Source organism: Hypomesus nipponensis, chromosome 17 (assembly GCF_054491055.1).
Source record: "Hypomesus nipponensis isolate SF chromosome 17, ASM5449105v1, whole genome shotgun sequence".
Lineage (NCBI taxonomy): Eukaryota > Metazoa > Chordata > Actinopteri > Osmeriformes > Osmeridae > Hypomesus > Hypomesus nipponensis.
The window spans coordinates 20,015,702-20,030,000 of record NC_140377.1 but is presented as its reverse complement, the minus strand read 5'-3'; the positions used below and the strand labels follow the sequence as shown (position 1 = coordinate 20,030,000).

The following is a 14,299-nucleotide window of genomic DNA, read 5'->3' as shown; positions in this document are numbered from 1 at the left end:
CGGCGATGTCACGTTCTGATCCGGTGATGTTGTGGCTAGACAGCACAGATGGACAGAGGTCAAAGTGCATCCCTGTGACCTCACGCCTTCATTTCCCTCACGGTCCCCCCGGGCGCCTTAAAGGCAGAAACTAGCTCGAGTTCCAAAGGGCTTTAGCCGTCCGCTCATTACGTTCGGTCTGAACTGAATGACGCTGCGTTTATCACAGTCCTGCGACGCCCACGGGTGTCTGACTTATTTACATTTACTGTCAAACCTTTGTATTGGTTGCTATTAGGTTGCTATATATCGGTGAAGTTTGTATCAGCAAATATGGCAAAAAGTGTGTCTCAACATTAACGACCATGCCAACTCGCTACATCACCTGATAGGTCACCCAGGGCCAAATATGACTCAGAGATTGTTTATCTGAGCCTGTGAGCTGGAAGACTTTACAATGGTTAAGATCCCACGATAAGAATTTTGGCTCGAGTTTCGACTATCTCGTTAATGACAAATGGCCTCAGGGATAGTGTAGAGGCATACAGAGGGTTAAGCAGGCACCTGAAGGGTTAATTCCAGGGAGGGAAAGTCTCTTCCTGTCCTGGGGGAGGGCGGAGGAGTGTTGACGTACGCAGGCCTACAGACCTGCAAGTCACACAGGAACAAAAACACCACTGACCTGGTTTTCAGGGCTGAAACAGGGAGCGAGGAATATTTGAAGTCAGAGAGACCGAAGATTTTCAGCAGATATCGGTGTCTCAAACTGGTGTGGTGGCTCGTCGGTCACCCACCCTCTCCATCCTCTCTCTTTCTCTCCCTCTCTCTCTTTCGCTCTCTCTCTCTCTCCCTCTCTCTCTCTCTCTCTCTCTCTTTCTCCCTCTCTTTATCTCTCTCTCTCTCTCCCTTTATCTCTCCCTCTCTCTCTCCATTTCTCTCTCTCTCCATTTCTCTCCCCCCCCCCCCCTCTCTCTCTCTCCATTTCTCTCTCTCTCTTTCTCTATCTCTCTCTCTCTCTTTGTCTCTCTCTCTCCTTCCACCTCTCAGAGCTGAGCTCGCTCACCGGGCCCAGTAAGGAATGGCTGTTGCTCTGGGGAACAGAGCAGGAAGTTGGCTCCCGGCCAGCCATGGAAAATCTATACGCTGTTACATAATAAAACATATCTTTACCTTAGATGAACCCTGAGGAAGCTCAGCAGCTGTGGGCTAACAGAGAGAGAGTGAAGGCTGGGAGAGATGGTGTGTGTGTGTGTGTGTGTGTTGGGATTCTTGTGACCGTCTGCTGTCTGTGTGTGTTGCAGGCCTGAGGCTGTGGGCCATAGTGGGAGAGAGGACAGGGAGTCGAGTAGAGCTACGATGGACTTTGGGTCCCACTCCAATACTATCCTGGCAGGCGGACAGACAGACAGACAGACAGACAGACAAGCAGGCAGGCAGGCAGGCAGGCAGGCAGGCAGGCAGGCAGGCAGGCAGGCAGGCAGGCAGGCAGGCAGGCAGGCAGACAAGCAGGCAGACAGGCAGCCAGACAGACAGACAGACAGACAGACAGACAGACAGACATGGGTTTCACTTTTCACAGTTAATCCCACCTTGAACTTGGGAACCCGGTCTAACTGCACCGTGGGTTTCCAGATCTGAATAGTCCTCCACCAACGGCTTCCTATTGTTTGTAACACCTAACACCTCAGACCTTCCCCAGACGGAAGGAGGTTCCTGTCAGTCCTCCTCCGGTATCACAGCTTTCAGACGTCGTCCTCAGCCGTTAGAATGGAGGGAACACTGTGCCATCTCCTCTCCGCTGTTCCACTTCTCAAGGCTTTGTCGAGAAAAGAATGAGAGGAAAAACCTGTTTCAAGTGTCGGGCCTGTCTCGCCTCGTGTTGTTTCAGCACTGGATATGTTGAGAAGAAAACAACTTGGTGGAATCTGAACAGTCGTCATGATGGTCACGTGGGCGACTTGGGTAGAGGGAGAGGTGGACCGTCGAGAATGAATGGACGCCCATGGAACGTTCCGGCGTGTTCCGTTTCTTTGGGCCTCTTTAGTTTGATCGCGTGTGAACTCCATGTGTGTGATCTCAGTTGAGCGTGGAATCACCGTACAAACTGTGGGTCTTGTTTTCGCAAAGACTGGAGGAACTCTGTAGGAGTAGAGCTTTACTGTACGCTACGTCATGCAAGTGTGCTGGTATGTGGATGTGGATGAAGAAAAAGAGAGGGGGGAGGAGGGGGGGAAGAGGAGAGTGACAGAGCATTTCTGTGAAACACGAAAGATCATTCGGGGGGAGCCTTCCAAGTCATTCCTCTGTTTTACCATGTGATTTGTTTAATTTTCTTTCCGTCAGGCGTGCGTGAGGGAGTTATCCCGACTGCACACGTCTTTATTGCCTGACCAGTTTGTCTTCTGAATTTCCGTGGTTGAGAGCTGTGATTGCACCAGACTGTATAGGCAGATTGGATTTCCCCTGTGGACGAGGAGGAATGCAAACGTATCGTAACTGTATTACACCGGTTAGGAACCAGCTCTCGCGCCAAGACAATACAGATACATACAGTTAGTCCACAGATCCGCAAAGGACCACTTTCTGCTTCTAAAAACAACACCCAACGTTTAAACGTCCGCACTTGATTTGAAATTGACAAGGAGCCCATAAAAGCCCTGAGTTTGAGGCCATTCGAATCCGTTTTACATTTTTGTCGTGAGGGAAGCATGTCGTCGGTGGGACTTTGGCCGGTACAATCCCTCCACTGTTGAAACAATGCGCCAGTTGTCCTCCATAACCTAATTACTCCCTCCAGGGGGAGAAATCCAACAGCACCAAATCCCATCGTTAGGAGCTCTGATCTGGACGCTTAAGAAAAGGCCTCATTCATTTCCCCTCTTCTACCGCAACACACACACACATACACCAGAAATACGCATGCACCCTCCATGCACATGCGTATAAAGCCCAATTTATACTTGAGTCGCAGACACTGTTGAAAAGGTCGCCGACAGAAATGGCGTCACGGTCGACACTTTTAATCGTCGCTTGAAAGTGTCGCCTACCAGGAGAAATTTCTACTGGCGCTGATGTCGTCACATAGTGTCGCGCAAGTGGGATTGGCGAGATAGACGGCACGCGTCGTTGACTGCAATGTTTTGAATCTTCAGTGAACGCTCAACAGCTGTTTAAAATGGAAGGAATAAAGGAGAGATTGGCAGAGCAAGTTATAACATATCCACACTTTTATAATGCCTCTCAAAATTAGCAACAGCTATTTTCTCCGATCGATCACCTAGGCTACAAAGCGTAAACAATGTAACCGTAGCTACGTGTTTGCTGAAGTAGCCTATAAATGCAGCAGCCAGAGCGACACTTTTTTTTTCTTCGTCTGCGACCATTTCAAAAGTGTCGGCAACATAAGTTTAAATTAGGCTCAAGCCTCTACATTTCATGTATGGAAGCACACACAGCACATAGACATTTCTGTTGTTTTTCAGACGGCACTGGCGTCCATTGTGAAGGCTAAACCAGTTTTTAAACACCCGCCAGTTCGGCATGTTAGCTAGCGTACTGCATTCTCTACTAGGATTGTTTGCTTTAAAGTTGCTCGTCTCAGAACAGTAGACAGGCCTTTTGGGACTATGGTCGACCTGAACACTTGTACACATGCTACACACACGCGCGCACGCAGTGCGTGTAGCATGTGCATAAGAAACACGTCCAGCATATGTCAAGCTGATGTACCGACACGCACGCACGCACGCACACAGTCAGGCAACTCTTTCCTCATCTGTCCTATTTCGATTCATGGTTTGATTACAACACCTCTTGATTTGGAGCCTAAATAAGTCGTTTCTATTCCCAAATAGGCTCTCCTTGTTATCATTTGTGAACACCTGATGTTGTGCTGAGATTGTAAATCTGAGCTGTGGAACGATGCTGTTGGGATATTTCACCTCCTGGTCTCTGCCTGCATAATCCTGTTTAATCAGTAAGTCCTCATTCAGGCACCGCGAGACAATCTCTCCTCCCTTCAGAGAAGGAATGTGACATGTTCTATTATAGGTGCAGTGGGACGATCGGGGAAAGTCTGTTTACCCCAAACCTGTGTTTCCCTCCAGCTCTGCTGCTCACTGCCCTGAAGCAGCGTGCGATGAGGCAGGAGAGGAGGAACACCCCCTCCTGGATCGGGCTGCTATTGTTTGTTTCTCTTTTTCTTTTGCTCACTTTCTTTCTTTTGTATTCTCTCTGTCGTTCGTTTCTGTCTGTCTTTCTTTCTTGCCTTCTTTCTCGCTGGCTTTATCTCTCCCCCCCCCCCCCCCTTTGTCTTTCACTGCCTCCGCCATTTACTGGCACAGGAACAGAGGTTGCAGAAACTTTACGACAGTCATTTCGTAGGAGGAAGTCTCTCCACTATACACAGAGGAAAGGGATGTGGGCACGATTCAGCCTCAGAAAGGAATAAAGTGTTGATTTTTTGGAACTCTCCAAACATCCCTCTGACGTCCTACTCGCCGCTGGATCTATCAATGGTGGAACTCCACGGAGAGACCCGAGATCGGAGCGCTATAACGCCATGACGACAGTCAGGATCCAGCTGTGCTATTCTCGTTCGCAACAGATTGATATTCTCAGAAAGGGCGGCACGTGTTTTTGTTGTTGTTGTTTGGTCGTGTGGAAACGTAGTGGCCCCTCTGGGTGTCCCCTGCTCTGTGTGTCGGTCGCTTCCCATTGGTCACCAGATGAAACAGTCGATAGAGCCTGTTTCCCAATTGGACGGGGCCATATGAGGGCAAGGTGATGTGTACGTGTGTGTCATGTGAGTGTTTTTCCCTCTGTGTGGACGTTTGTTTATCTTTGTGTGAGTCCGGCATGTGTATGGTGTGTGTGTGTGTGTGTAATTGGTGTGTGCGTGTGACAGGCGTGTGTGTGTCAAGTGTGTGTGTATATCCGGCGTGTGTGGACCCCGCGGCCTATTGTGGTCCTGGACGTTGTTCTGTCCTCCACAGGAAGTTCTCTTTGGCCCACAGAGGGGCCTCTCTTCCTCCAGCCTCTCCTCCACTAGGTTACTATTAACCCCTCCTGTCCTGTCCTGTCCTCTTACTCCTTCTCTCCTCCACTAGGTTACTATTAACCCCTCCTGTCCTGTCCTGTCCTCTTACTCCCCCTCTCCTCCACTAGGTTACTATTAACCCCTCCTGTCCTCTCGTCTTATTCCCCCTCTCCTATCCTCCTCTCCCACTCTCCACCTTGCGCTGAAATAACACTATGATCCAGCTCAAGCTAGACTAAATGGTTCTAAAGGCCATTCCTCAGATAATGTGTGGATATTAAGGCGACTCACACGAGACGACGATAGCACCTGTTGGCTTACTTTGTTGGTAGGGAGGCGAGAAATAATGACACACGGGTCTCCTTCATTTATTCTTGGCTGTTCGTTCCACCTTTCTACACACACACACACACACACACACACACACACACATACAAATACACCGTATGTGTATACAGATCCACAGACCCACTCTCTCCCAGAGCCTTAAGTGCAAACGAGTGACCTCCTTTATCAGGGCCCTGGCAGACACACCTACAGGAGCAACAGCAGCCTCGTCTCATTCAACACTGGGTCATGTTGCCCTGAGCCGTGGTGAAACTAACTACTGTGTGTTCGGCCTTAAGTTAACGTTGCAAGCAGCTGTGACAGGGAAGCTTCCAGACCAATGGGGAACTCCCCAGCTAAGTCCTAATGGCTTACTGATCTGCTGTGAAAAGAAACCATGACTGGAAAAAGGGGACAGAAGGGGGATACGCGTACACACACCGACACACACACACACTGACACACACCGACACACACAGACACTGACACACACCGACACACACAGACACAGACACACATCGACACACACACACACTGACACACACCGACACACACAGACACTGACACACACCGACACACACAGACACAGACACACACCGACACACACACACACTGACACACACAGACACACACAGACACTGACACACACCGACACACACAGACACAGACACACACCGACACACACAGACACTGACACACACCGACACACACGGACACTGACACACACCGACACACACAGACACAGACACACACCGACACACACAGACACTGACACACACCGACACACACAGACACTGACACACACCGACACACACAGACACAGACACACACCGACACACACAGACACAGACACACACCGACACACACAGACACTGACACACACCGACACACACAGACACAGACACACACCGACACACACTGACACACACCGACACAGACACCGACACAAAGCCGACACACACACTGACACACACTGACACACACACTGACACACACAGACACTGACACACACCGACACACACAGACACAGACACACACCGACACACACTGACACACACCGACACAGACACCGACACAAAGCCGACACACACACTGACACACACCGACACACACACTGACACACACCGACACACACAGACACTGACACACACCGACACACACAGACACAGACACACACCGACACACACTGACACACACCGACACAGACACCGACACAAAGCCGACACACACACTGACACACACCGACACACACACTGACACACACCGACACACACCGAGACACATCCACATGCATGCATGCGAGCAGACAGACATGCGAGGGTGAGAGTTTGGGGTGGCAGCAGAGCATTTGCATAAAAGGGCAGGGCAGTGTGCCCAGCACTGGGAGAGGTTGGCATCGCGCCTCACAGACTGGGCAGAGGGGGTGAACTGAAGAGAGAGCGGGAGGAGAGGGAGCGGGGGGAGGGGCAATTCGAGAGACAGAAAGAGAAAGAGAGGGAGCGTGAAGGGAGGGGGGGGGGGTGTGGGAGTGGGGGAGGGGGGGGTGGTGCATTTTGTCAATAGTGCATCCCTTGTTGGGAGAGAGGAGAGGCCCTGTCTGTTGGCAGAGGAGAAGGGGAGGTCTCCAGTCTGATTGGGCGTTAGATTGGCCCCTTTAGCTCTCTGATTGCGAGGCGGCGAACGCTCGGCTGGAGGACTGTGCTGCCCCCCTCTCTCTCTCTGCCTCTCTCTCTCTGCCTCTCTCTCTCTGCCCCTCTCTCTCTCTCTCTGCCTCTCTCTCTGTCTCTGCCTCTCTATCTCTCTGCCCCCCTCTCTCTCTGCCCCTCTCTCTCTTTCCCCGTCTCTCTCTGCCTCTCTCTCACTCTCTGCCTCTTTCTCTCTCTGCCTCTCTCTCTGTCTCTGCCTCTCTATCTCTCTGCCCCTCTCTCTCACTGCCCCTCTCTCTCTGCCTCTCTCTCACTCTCTGCCCCTGTCTCCCTGCCCCTCTCGCTCTGCCTCGATCTCTCTCTGCCCCTCTCTCCCTGCCCCTCTCTCTTTGCCCCCCTCTCTCTCTGCCCCTCTCTCTCTCTGCCTCTCTATCTCTCTGCCCCCCTCTCTCTCTGCCCCTCTCTCTCTTTCCCCGTCTCTCTCTGCCTCTCTCTCACTCTCTGCCTCTTTCTCTCTCTGCCTCTCTCTCTGTCTCTGCCTCTCTATCTCTCTGCCCCTCTCTCTCACTGCCCCTCTCTCTCTGCCTCTCTCTCACTCTCTGCCCCTGTCTCCCTGCCCCTCTCGCTCTGCCTCGATCTCTCTCTGCCCCTCTCTCCCTGCCCCTCTCTCTTTGCCCCCCTCTCTCTCTGCCCCTCTCTCTCTGCCCCTCTCTCCCTCTGCCCCTCTCTCTCTCTGCCTCTCTCTCTCTCTGCCCCTCTCTCTCTCTGCCCCTCTCTCCCTGCCCCTCTCTCTTTGCCCCCCTCTCTCTGCCCCTCTCTCTTTGCCCCTCTCTCTCTCTGCCCCTCTCTCTCACTGCCCGTCTCTCTTTGCCTATCTCTCTCTCTGCCCCTCTCTCTCTGCCCCTCTCTCCCTGCCCCTCTCTCTCTGCCCCTCTCTCTGCGTTTCCGGATGGTTCTTCTGTGTTCTGTGATTGTCCTCTCCGACGTCTCGACCTGTGGGTGTGGAGGGACCACAAGGCTGAGGAACACTGCTAAACTCGCTAGCTCTCTAACATGCACCGGTAGCTGTTAGCCTCCAGTCTGTCGGTCTGTCTCGCTGTTTGTCCTGAGTGTGATTCTTCCTCTACATCCACACACACACACACACACACACACTCCTCAGCCACACTACGGCACCGGGCCGACCACTCCAGATGATGTCATCGTGACAGGCAGGGAGTGAAAGGGACGATTATTTAACAGAGCCTTGTTGTTCCTGGCCCTGGGTCTGTCTCTCCAGCTCTCTCCCCTGCAGTGTGTGTCTGAACTGTTAGCTCGTCACCCAAGGAGTTATTGCTCCGCCTCCAGAAAGCACACGGAGCATCCTGCCCGTGTTGGGCGATCGCGGTCGCCTTCCCCCCCCTCCTCCGGGCCGCGTCACTCGCCGTCCCCTGGAGGGCGAGGGTTCCCCGAAATCGCACGGCGCGCCCTGGGATCACTCGGCTGTCTCTCGCCCTCCCAGACCTGGAGGTGGAGGAAAGCCCCAGAGCGGCAAGTTCACACACGAACCCGGGGAGACGTTTCTGCGCTTTGCCCTGCTCAGGCAGCGTTGACAGTCCTCCTCCTCCACCCCCCCCACCCACCCACCCACCTACCCACGCCCGAGAGACAGGGGCCTCACTGGTGAGATCGACCGAGCTCGGGAATGAATTCCGCGATCCCCCTGGGGGAATCGCAGATGTCCCGGCCGCGTGCCCCGGCTTGTCGCCGCGGCGAGGCCGGTGTGACGCTGATAAAGCCACCGAGGGCTCGGCGATGACACGATGTCCACCGGGCACTTTCTCAACCACACTTGTCCTTGTGGTGACCCAAACAAATCGACACGGATAGAAGAGAGGTACACACACATACAAGAGAGGTGTTACACACACATAAAGGAGTGTTAAACACGCACACCACACACACGCACGCACACGCACGGAGGAGTTTTAGGTGTGGAGGGGCGGCCTGTTGCAGCATGGTACGCCGCTGGCTGCAGTGCGGAGATCAGGGCGGTGGTTGTTCTGTTCAACAACACATTCTTTATAGACAGCAGCATCATAGTCTTGGTATCGGTGTGTGCGTGTGTGTCTGTGTGCGTGTGTCTGTGTGTGTGCGTGTCTGTGTGTGTGTCTGTGTGTGTGTGGCAATATGGCGCCCATACGAGGTGCAGGTTGCAGTGTCACATGTGATGTGACAGAGCGAAGAGGTGCAATGTGGCCCTTGATCCCACAGCGAATCCCTCTCTGGGTCATCCGTGACCTCTGCACTCGGATAAGAGCCCCGCCAGGAGGAGGGGGGGGAGGGGGGAGGGGGGAGGAGGGGGGAGGAGGGGGGGAGGCCGAGCCTGGGGGAAGCACAACACCACAATGACGTCACCACCCTATCAGCACGGCCATCTATGTCAACACTTGCGGTTGCTTCACGTTGGGATCGCGTGCACGTCAGGAGTATTGGGGCCTATTCTCCTTTGTCGTCCTGTGGAGCACGCACACGTCTTAGCTTGTCTGCCCGCTGGAGGTGGAACGATATCTGATATTTGTGTGCTGTAACGCATAAACAGAACAGTTTGGACTGCCGGTGGGAGTGGGGGGGGGGGGGGGGCTGGTGGGCGGTGGGGTGGGGGTGGTGGTGGGGGGGGGGGGGGTCTATCTGATGTCAGTGGCGTTGTCGACCCGTTGGGGTGTCTGCTAACGGTGAAAATAGAAAAGATTTACAATCCGGGACGCGTCCCTCCTCGACCTGTCACGTCGCAGCACCGCGACGGAGACTTCAGTGTTATTGGGTCAGCGGTCCAGAGCTTGATCCGTCAATTCATGGCGGCCGCTCAACCCTCGGGGCAGTGGAGTGGGTCTTCTGGAGACTCACACTGCACTGGTGCTGCCACTGTATGTGGGTGACAGTGATGGAGGAGCGAGAGAGAGAGAGAGAGAGAGAGAGAGAGAGAGAGAGAGAGAGAGAGAGAGAGAGAGAGAGAGAGAGAGAGAGAGAGAGAGGTCAAAAGGAGAGCGAGAGCGAGATGGAGACATAGAGAGGTGTCAGTATGCACGGACGGCGGTAGCCTGTGGTAACACCCACGGAGGCCCCAGAACCCCAGCTAGCCCGGCGCTGCAGCCCCCGCCAGCGGAGCCCCTTTGTGGGGCAGGAATGTGCCATGCGTGCCTCCTCCTCGGATGACTCCCCCAGGCTCACCCAGCCCGTTAGCACAGAGTCACCACAAATTGCTTGCAGATTTTTCACACATAGTAACGCGCTGGTTTGTAAACTGAGATAATTACAACCCAACGCGTGCGCAACGCTTCAAAGATTGCCACGCATCGCTTGGTCGCCACAGAAAGAGTGTCGGGCCGGGTTGGACGTCCTTCCCCTCAGAAACTGAATTTTCGCTCTCCTTTTATTTGTCAACATCTAATGATGAACAGAAATGATGATGCTGATTACAATGGAGGCTAATGGACTGGCGCTGTGGGTGTGGCCTATAGCAGTGTACCAGGAAGGACACACACACACACACATGCCTATAGTTTACTCCAGCATTGGCTGTACAATCTATGATGACAATGCAGCCAACAGACCTAAAGTTCAGTATTTTACCTGCCAGTCTGTTGTAGGGGAAGGTAGTCAGGGAGATGGGTTTGTGTGTTTTCTGAGGCCATGTTTGAGGCACTGTGGGAGACTGTATGGTCTGGTCTGGTCTGGCCTGGCCTGGCCTGGCCTGGCCTGGCCTGGCCTGGTCTGGCCTGGCCTGGTCTGGCCTGGTCTGGCCTGGTCTGGTCTGGTCTGGTCTGGCCTGGCCTGGTCTGGCCTGGTCTGGCCTGGCCTGGTCTGGTCTGGCCTGGTCTGGTCTGGCCTGGTCTGGTCTGGTCTGGCCTGGCCTGGTCTGGCCTGGTCTGGTCTGGTCTGGTCTGGTCTGGTCTGGTCTGGCCTGGTCTGGCCTGGTCTGGCCTGGTCTGGCCTGATTGTCTTGTCGGGCCTGCACAGGGCTAGCCACAATGTAGCTCAGCTGGGCCAGAGACACTAAAAGACACAGAGCCTGTGTACAGCACATATTTCAGAAACAGGCCACCGATTGGCTCCCAGGCTGTTGGATAATTGGTTGAATTAGATGCACGTGAGGTCAGACACTGGGACTGTATTCCTAGACTGATGGATTCCGTTTGAAAAGATTTGTTCTTTGAAAGTGAATCAGAAGAGTTGTTTAAGGTGAAGAGACAGTTGGGGTTAAGCTAATAAACGAAAATAAACCTGATTCTCAATTTATTTGACAATGTTTTGGACAGCCAGAGCTCAAGCTAAATCTTTGATAAATTGTATATAGTTAGATCTTTCACTAAATATAATTTTGCTGTCGTGTTACATTTTTTATTATAACATTTCACTCGATTTTGCATGCATTTAAATGTATGTTATTTCCGTAATACATTCTTGATTTACTTTTCTACAGAGCTGTGTGGTAATTAAAGTCAAACATGATCGCTACAGATTGGCCAGAAAAGCATATCTTCCTCAGACGTAAACAGGGATAGATAGCAGTCCAACGAATATTAAGAATGACGTTTCAGAAAGCAAATCACATCATTCACTATTAAATGATCGAATATGAATACAAATTATGTTTCTGATAAAAGGTTATTTGGAAGCGAATTGATAAGTTGTTGTTTTAATGTCGGTTGTCAAGGTTTAGAAATTGTAGGCATAAGATTCATCGTTTCACAATTTAACGAGAGTTAAATATTTTTTATTGATTCTGACAACCAAATGTGTAAATGTAGTTCATTAGATAGTTCATTATATTTCAATTTATATAATCCTATAGGCCTATGTATATTTAATTTGTACTAATTTATCCAACTGAAGGCTCCCAAATGTTCCTGCTTTTCTTGTTATATGTAGGTTAGGCCCTTTAATTCTCAGTGGAAACTCGCCACTCAAAGAGTTAATGTGAACTTGGCAGGCGAAACTCGATGTCTCATTTACATGCTCTGAGAATCGAGAAATAAAGGACCCACAAAAGAATTGCATTATAGTTTTAAGCTGTTAAAATGAGCCGTTTTTTTTACAATGTCGATATGATACACATTATGGGTTTTGTTTCCTTTATTGTCATACTGGGATGTTTAGATGAGAATGCTTTCATGAGAACTGGCAACAGACTGCGCAATAACGATGCACAAAGGCATAAAAGTTAATTGCATAAACGTTTAGTTTACATGTGAATGTAAACGTAAAAATATAAAGTTGCCAAAAAAAAGCAGAACATAGGCCTGCTTAATTGTAGTATTTCAGTAGCCTGCTTGGGTAAATTTGTCCGTTTGTTCACCTTATAAGAAATACATATATTTATATAGGCTAATAAAATATTTTAAAATGACTGCAAACTGAAAAATGGTTGTTTTAAAGATACCAAATTATTTGCGTATTTGTCTGCAGTTTTTTCTTTAATTTGTATGGCTGCTGGTTAACTGCGTTCTTTGCCTGGTAGCCATTTAGTTCCTCTATATTCACGTTAAAATATCTGTCGATAACTTTGCAGTGTTGTTCATCATTTGCTATTCAAGAGATTTACCATGCGAGTTCGTCATTATTTTCTCTCGATTATCTACATTTGCGGATAATAGACTGCATATTATGAAAAATGTTCGTTTTTTTTAATTTGAGGAAATAAAGCCTGCCAAGTTGGATTTTAAGCAACATTTATTTACGGATTGTTTGTGTATATCATCTGTTATCATTAGCCCAAATGAAGCTGCATTTACCAATAGTGGCGCACAAATGGTTCGCTTGCTGGAATGCCAACCCTTCCTTCCAAGGGCATTGTAAGTGCACGATGAGGACAAAACAGTGATTGTATTGTTAATTATTTTGTCTGAAGCTATACCTTCATACAGTATATAGGACATTGACATAAACTGGAGTAGTTTATATATGCATAGTTTGTGTGTTGTAGTAGTCTTATCCATGAAGCTATAGAGGTTATATAGATTAGCAACCTGACGTGGCGTAAGCGAAAGGGCAGACGATAACCTATCAGCACTTTTGGGGTTTGATATTTGGAAAACAGGACCTTCTTATGAAATTACCCACACGTAATTAATAATTGATGAAAAAAATATTATTTAATGCAACACATAAATTGGGAATGTGGTGTTTCGTCAGAAGAAGGAACGGCTTTTTGTAGCCTCACTTCAAGGTCTGGGCCTGCTCGCGCTTGAGTTAACAGAGCGCCAGTGTCGGTGTCGGCCCACACTATTGGTCCACAATCCAGGCCTGGGCACACGGTGAACACAGAAATAACGTGTTTTGAAACACAAGTAGTCACCATTACAGAAGCACTGTTCTAAGAAATAGAGGGCACAGCCGCCGCTAGAGCTAAAACATGCAGTTTGTAAGTCACGTAAAGGGTGGCTTTTATGGATCACTAATGAGTAGTATTAGCCAAGGCAATTAAACACAGTATTAAAACTTCAGACAGCTAAATCTATCGAACAGCCATAGTGCTGTCTCGTGCAGCGGTGCGGACTGTAGTTTTGCTTTGGCACTGGTGACTCTTAAAAAACGTCTGAAGCAACATTTCAGGTTCTGCTGGTTGTTAAATGTAATTTAGGAAATCCATTGTATGTTGGTCCACAAAAAGTTGTTAACAAAAAACTTGCCAACATTTGCCATAATATTATGAAATATTTCACACACACAGAGATGATAACTGTAGCCTGTACTCCAAGTTATTAACACAAAACAAGGATGTTTTTGGTAGATGGTTTAATTAATACTAAGTAACTTTTAAATAGAAAACCGAGAGCAATATTTGGCAGGCTTGCCAAGACATGTAAGGTAATATCTGTTTAGTTATATCATACCACATTAGTGTTAACATAGAGGTGATCATGTGACTGATCCCGCATCCTCCCTTTGGTATCCAGTGTTTCTACACATGGATCGTACACTGTACGCACACAAACGCACATTTCAAACGAGGTTTCCCTCTCACCTCGCCTCCAGCTCTTTTCACTGTCCCTCCTCTTGTGTGTTCATAAAGTTCCTGCAACAATGGCTGACACAGGAAGTGGAGACAATGGACCCGGAGCTGTAGATTGGGTCTATTCTGCCTGGTGACAGGTGATGGGAGGATGCCAGGGCTTCACCATGCTGATGGGGGCCATGTTGTCTTTATGGCTCTGAGATTAAGCAGACATTACGACCGTGGAAGAGAACCTGTCTGATACGACAGCGCTGTAATGAGAGATGAGATGATATCTGCAGTAAGCAAATACACAGTTCATGCGCGTGTGTT

At 49.9% G+C, this 14,299-nt stretch overlaps 1 protein-coding gene across 7 annotated transcripts in view; it reads left to right on the top strand.

Moving 5' to 3' along the window:
* Positions 1-14,299, top strand: part of nfixb (nuclear factor I/Xb) — a 111,950-nt gene that overhangs the window by 17,520 nt on the left and 80,131 nt on the right. Inside the window, exon 1 of one of the 7 annotated variants that reach the window (XM_084676852.1) lies at positions 12,739-12,824. The exons of the other annotated variants lie outside the window; for them this stretch is intronic. Within the exon in view, the coding sequence (XP_084532978.1) occupies positions 12,798-12,824 (27 nt within the window). The 5' untranslated portion in view covers positions 12,739-12,797. Of the gene's footprint in view, positions 1-12,738; positions 12,825-14,299 lie in introns of those variants that run through there. 7 annotated transcript variants of the gene reach the window in all.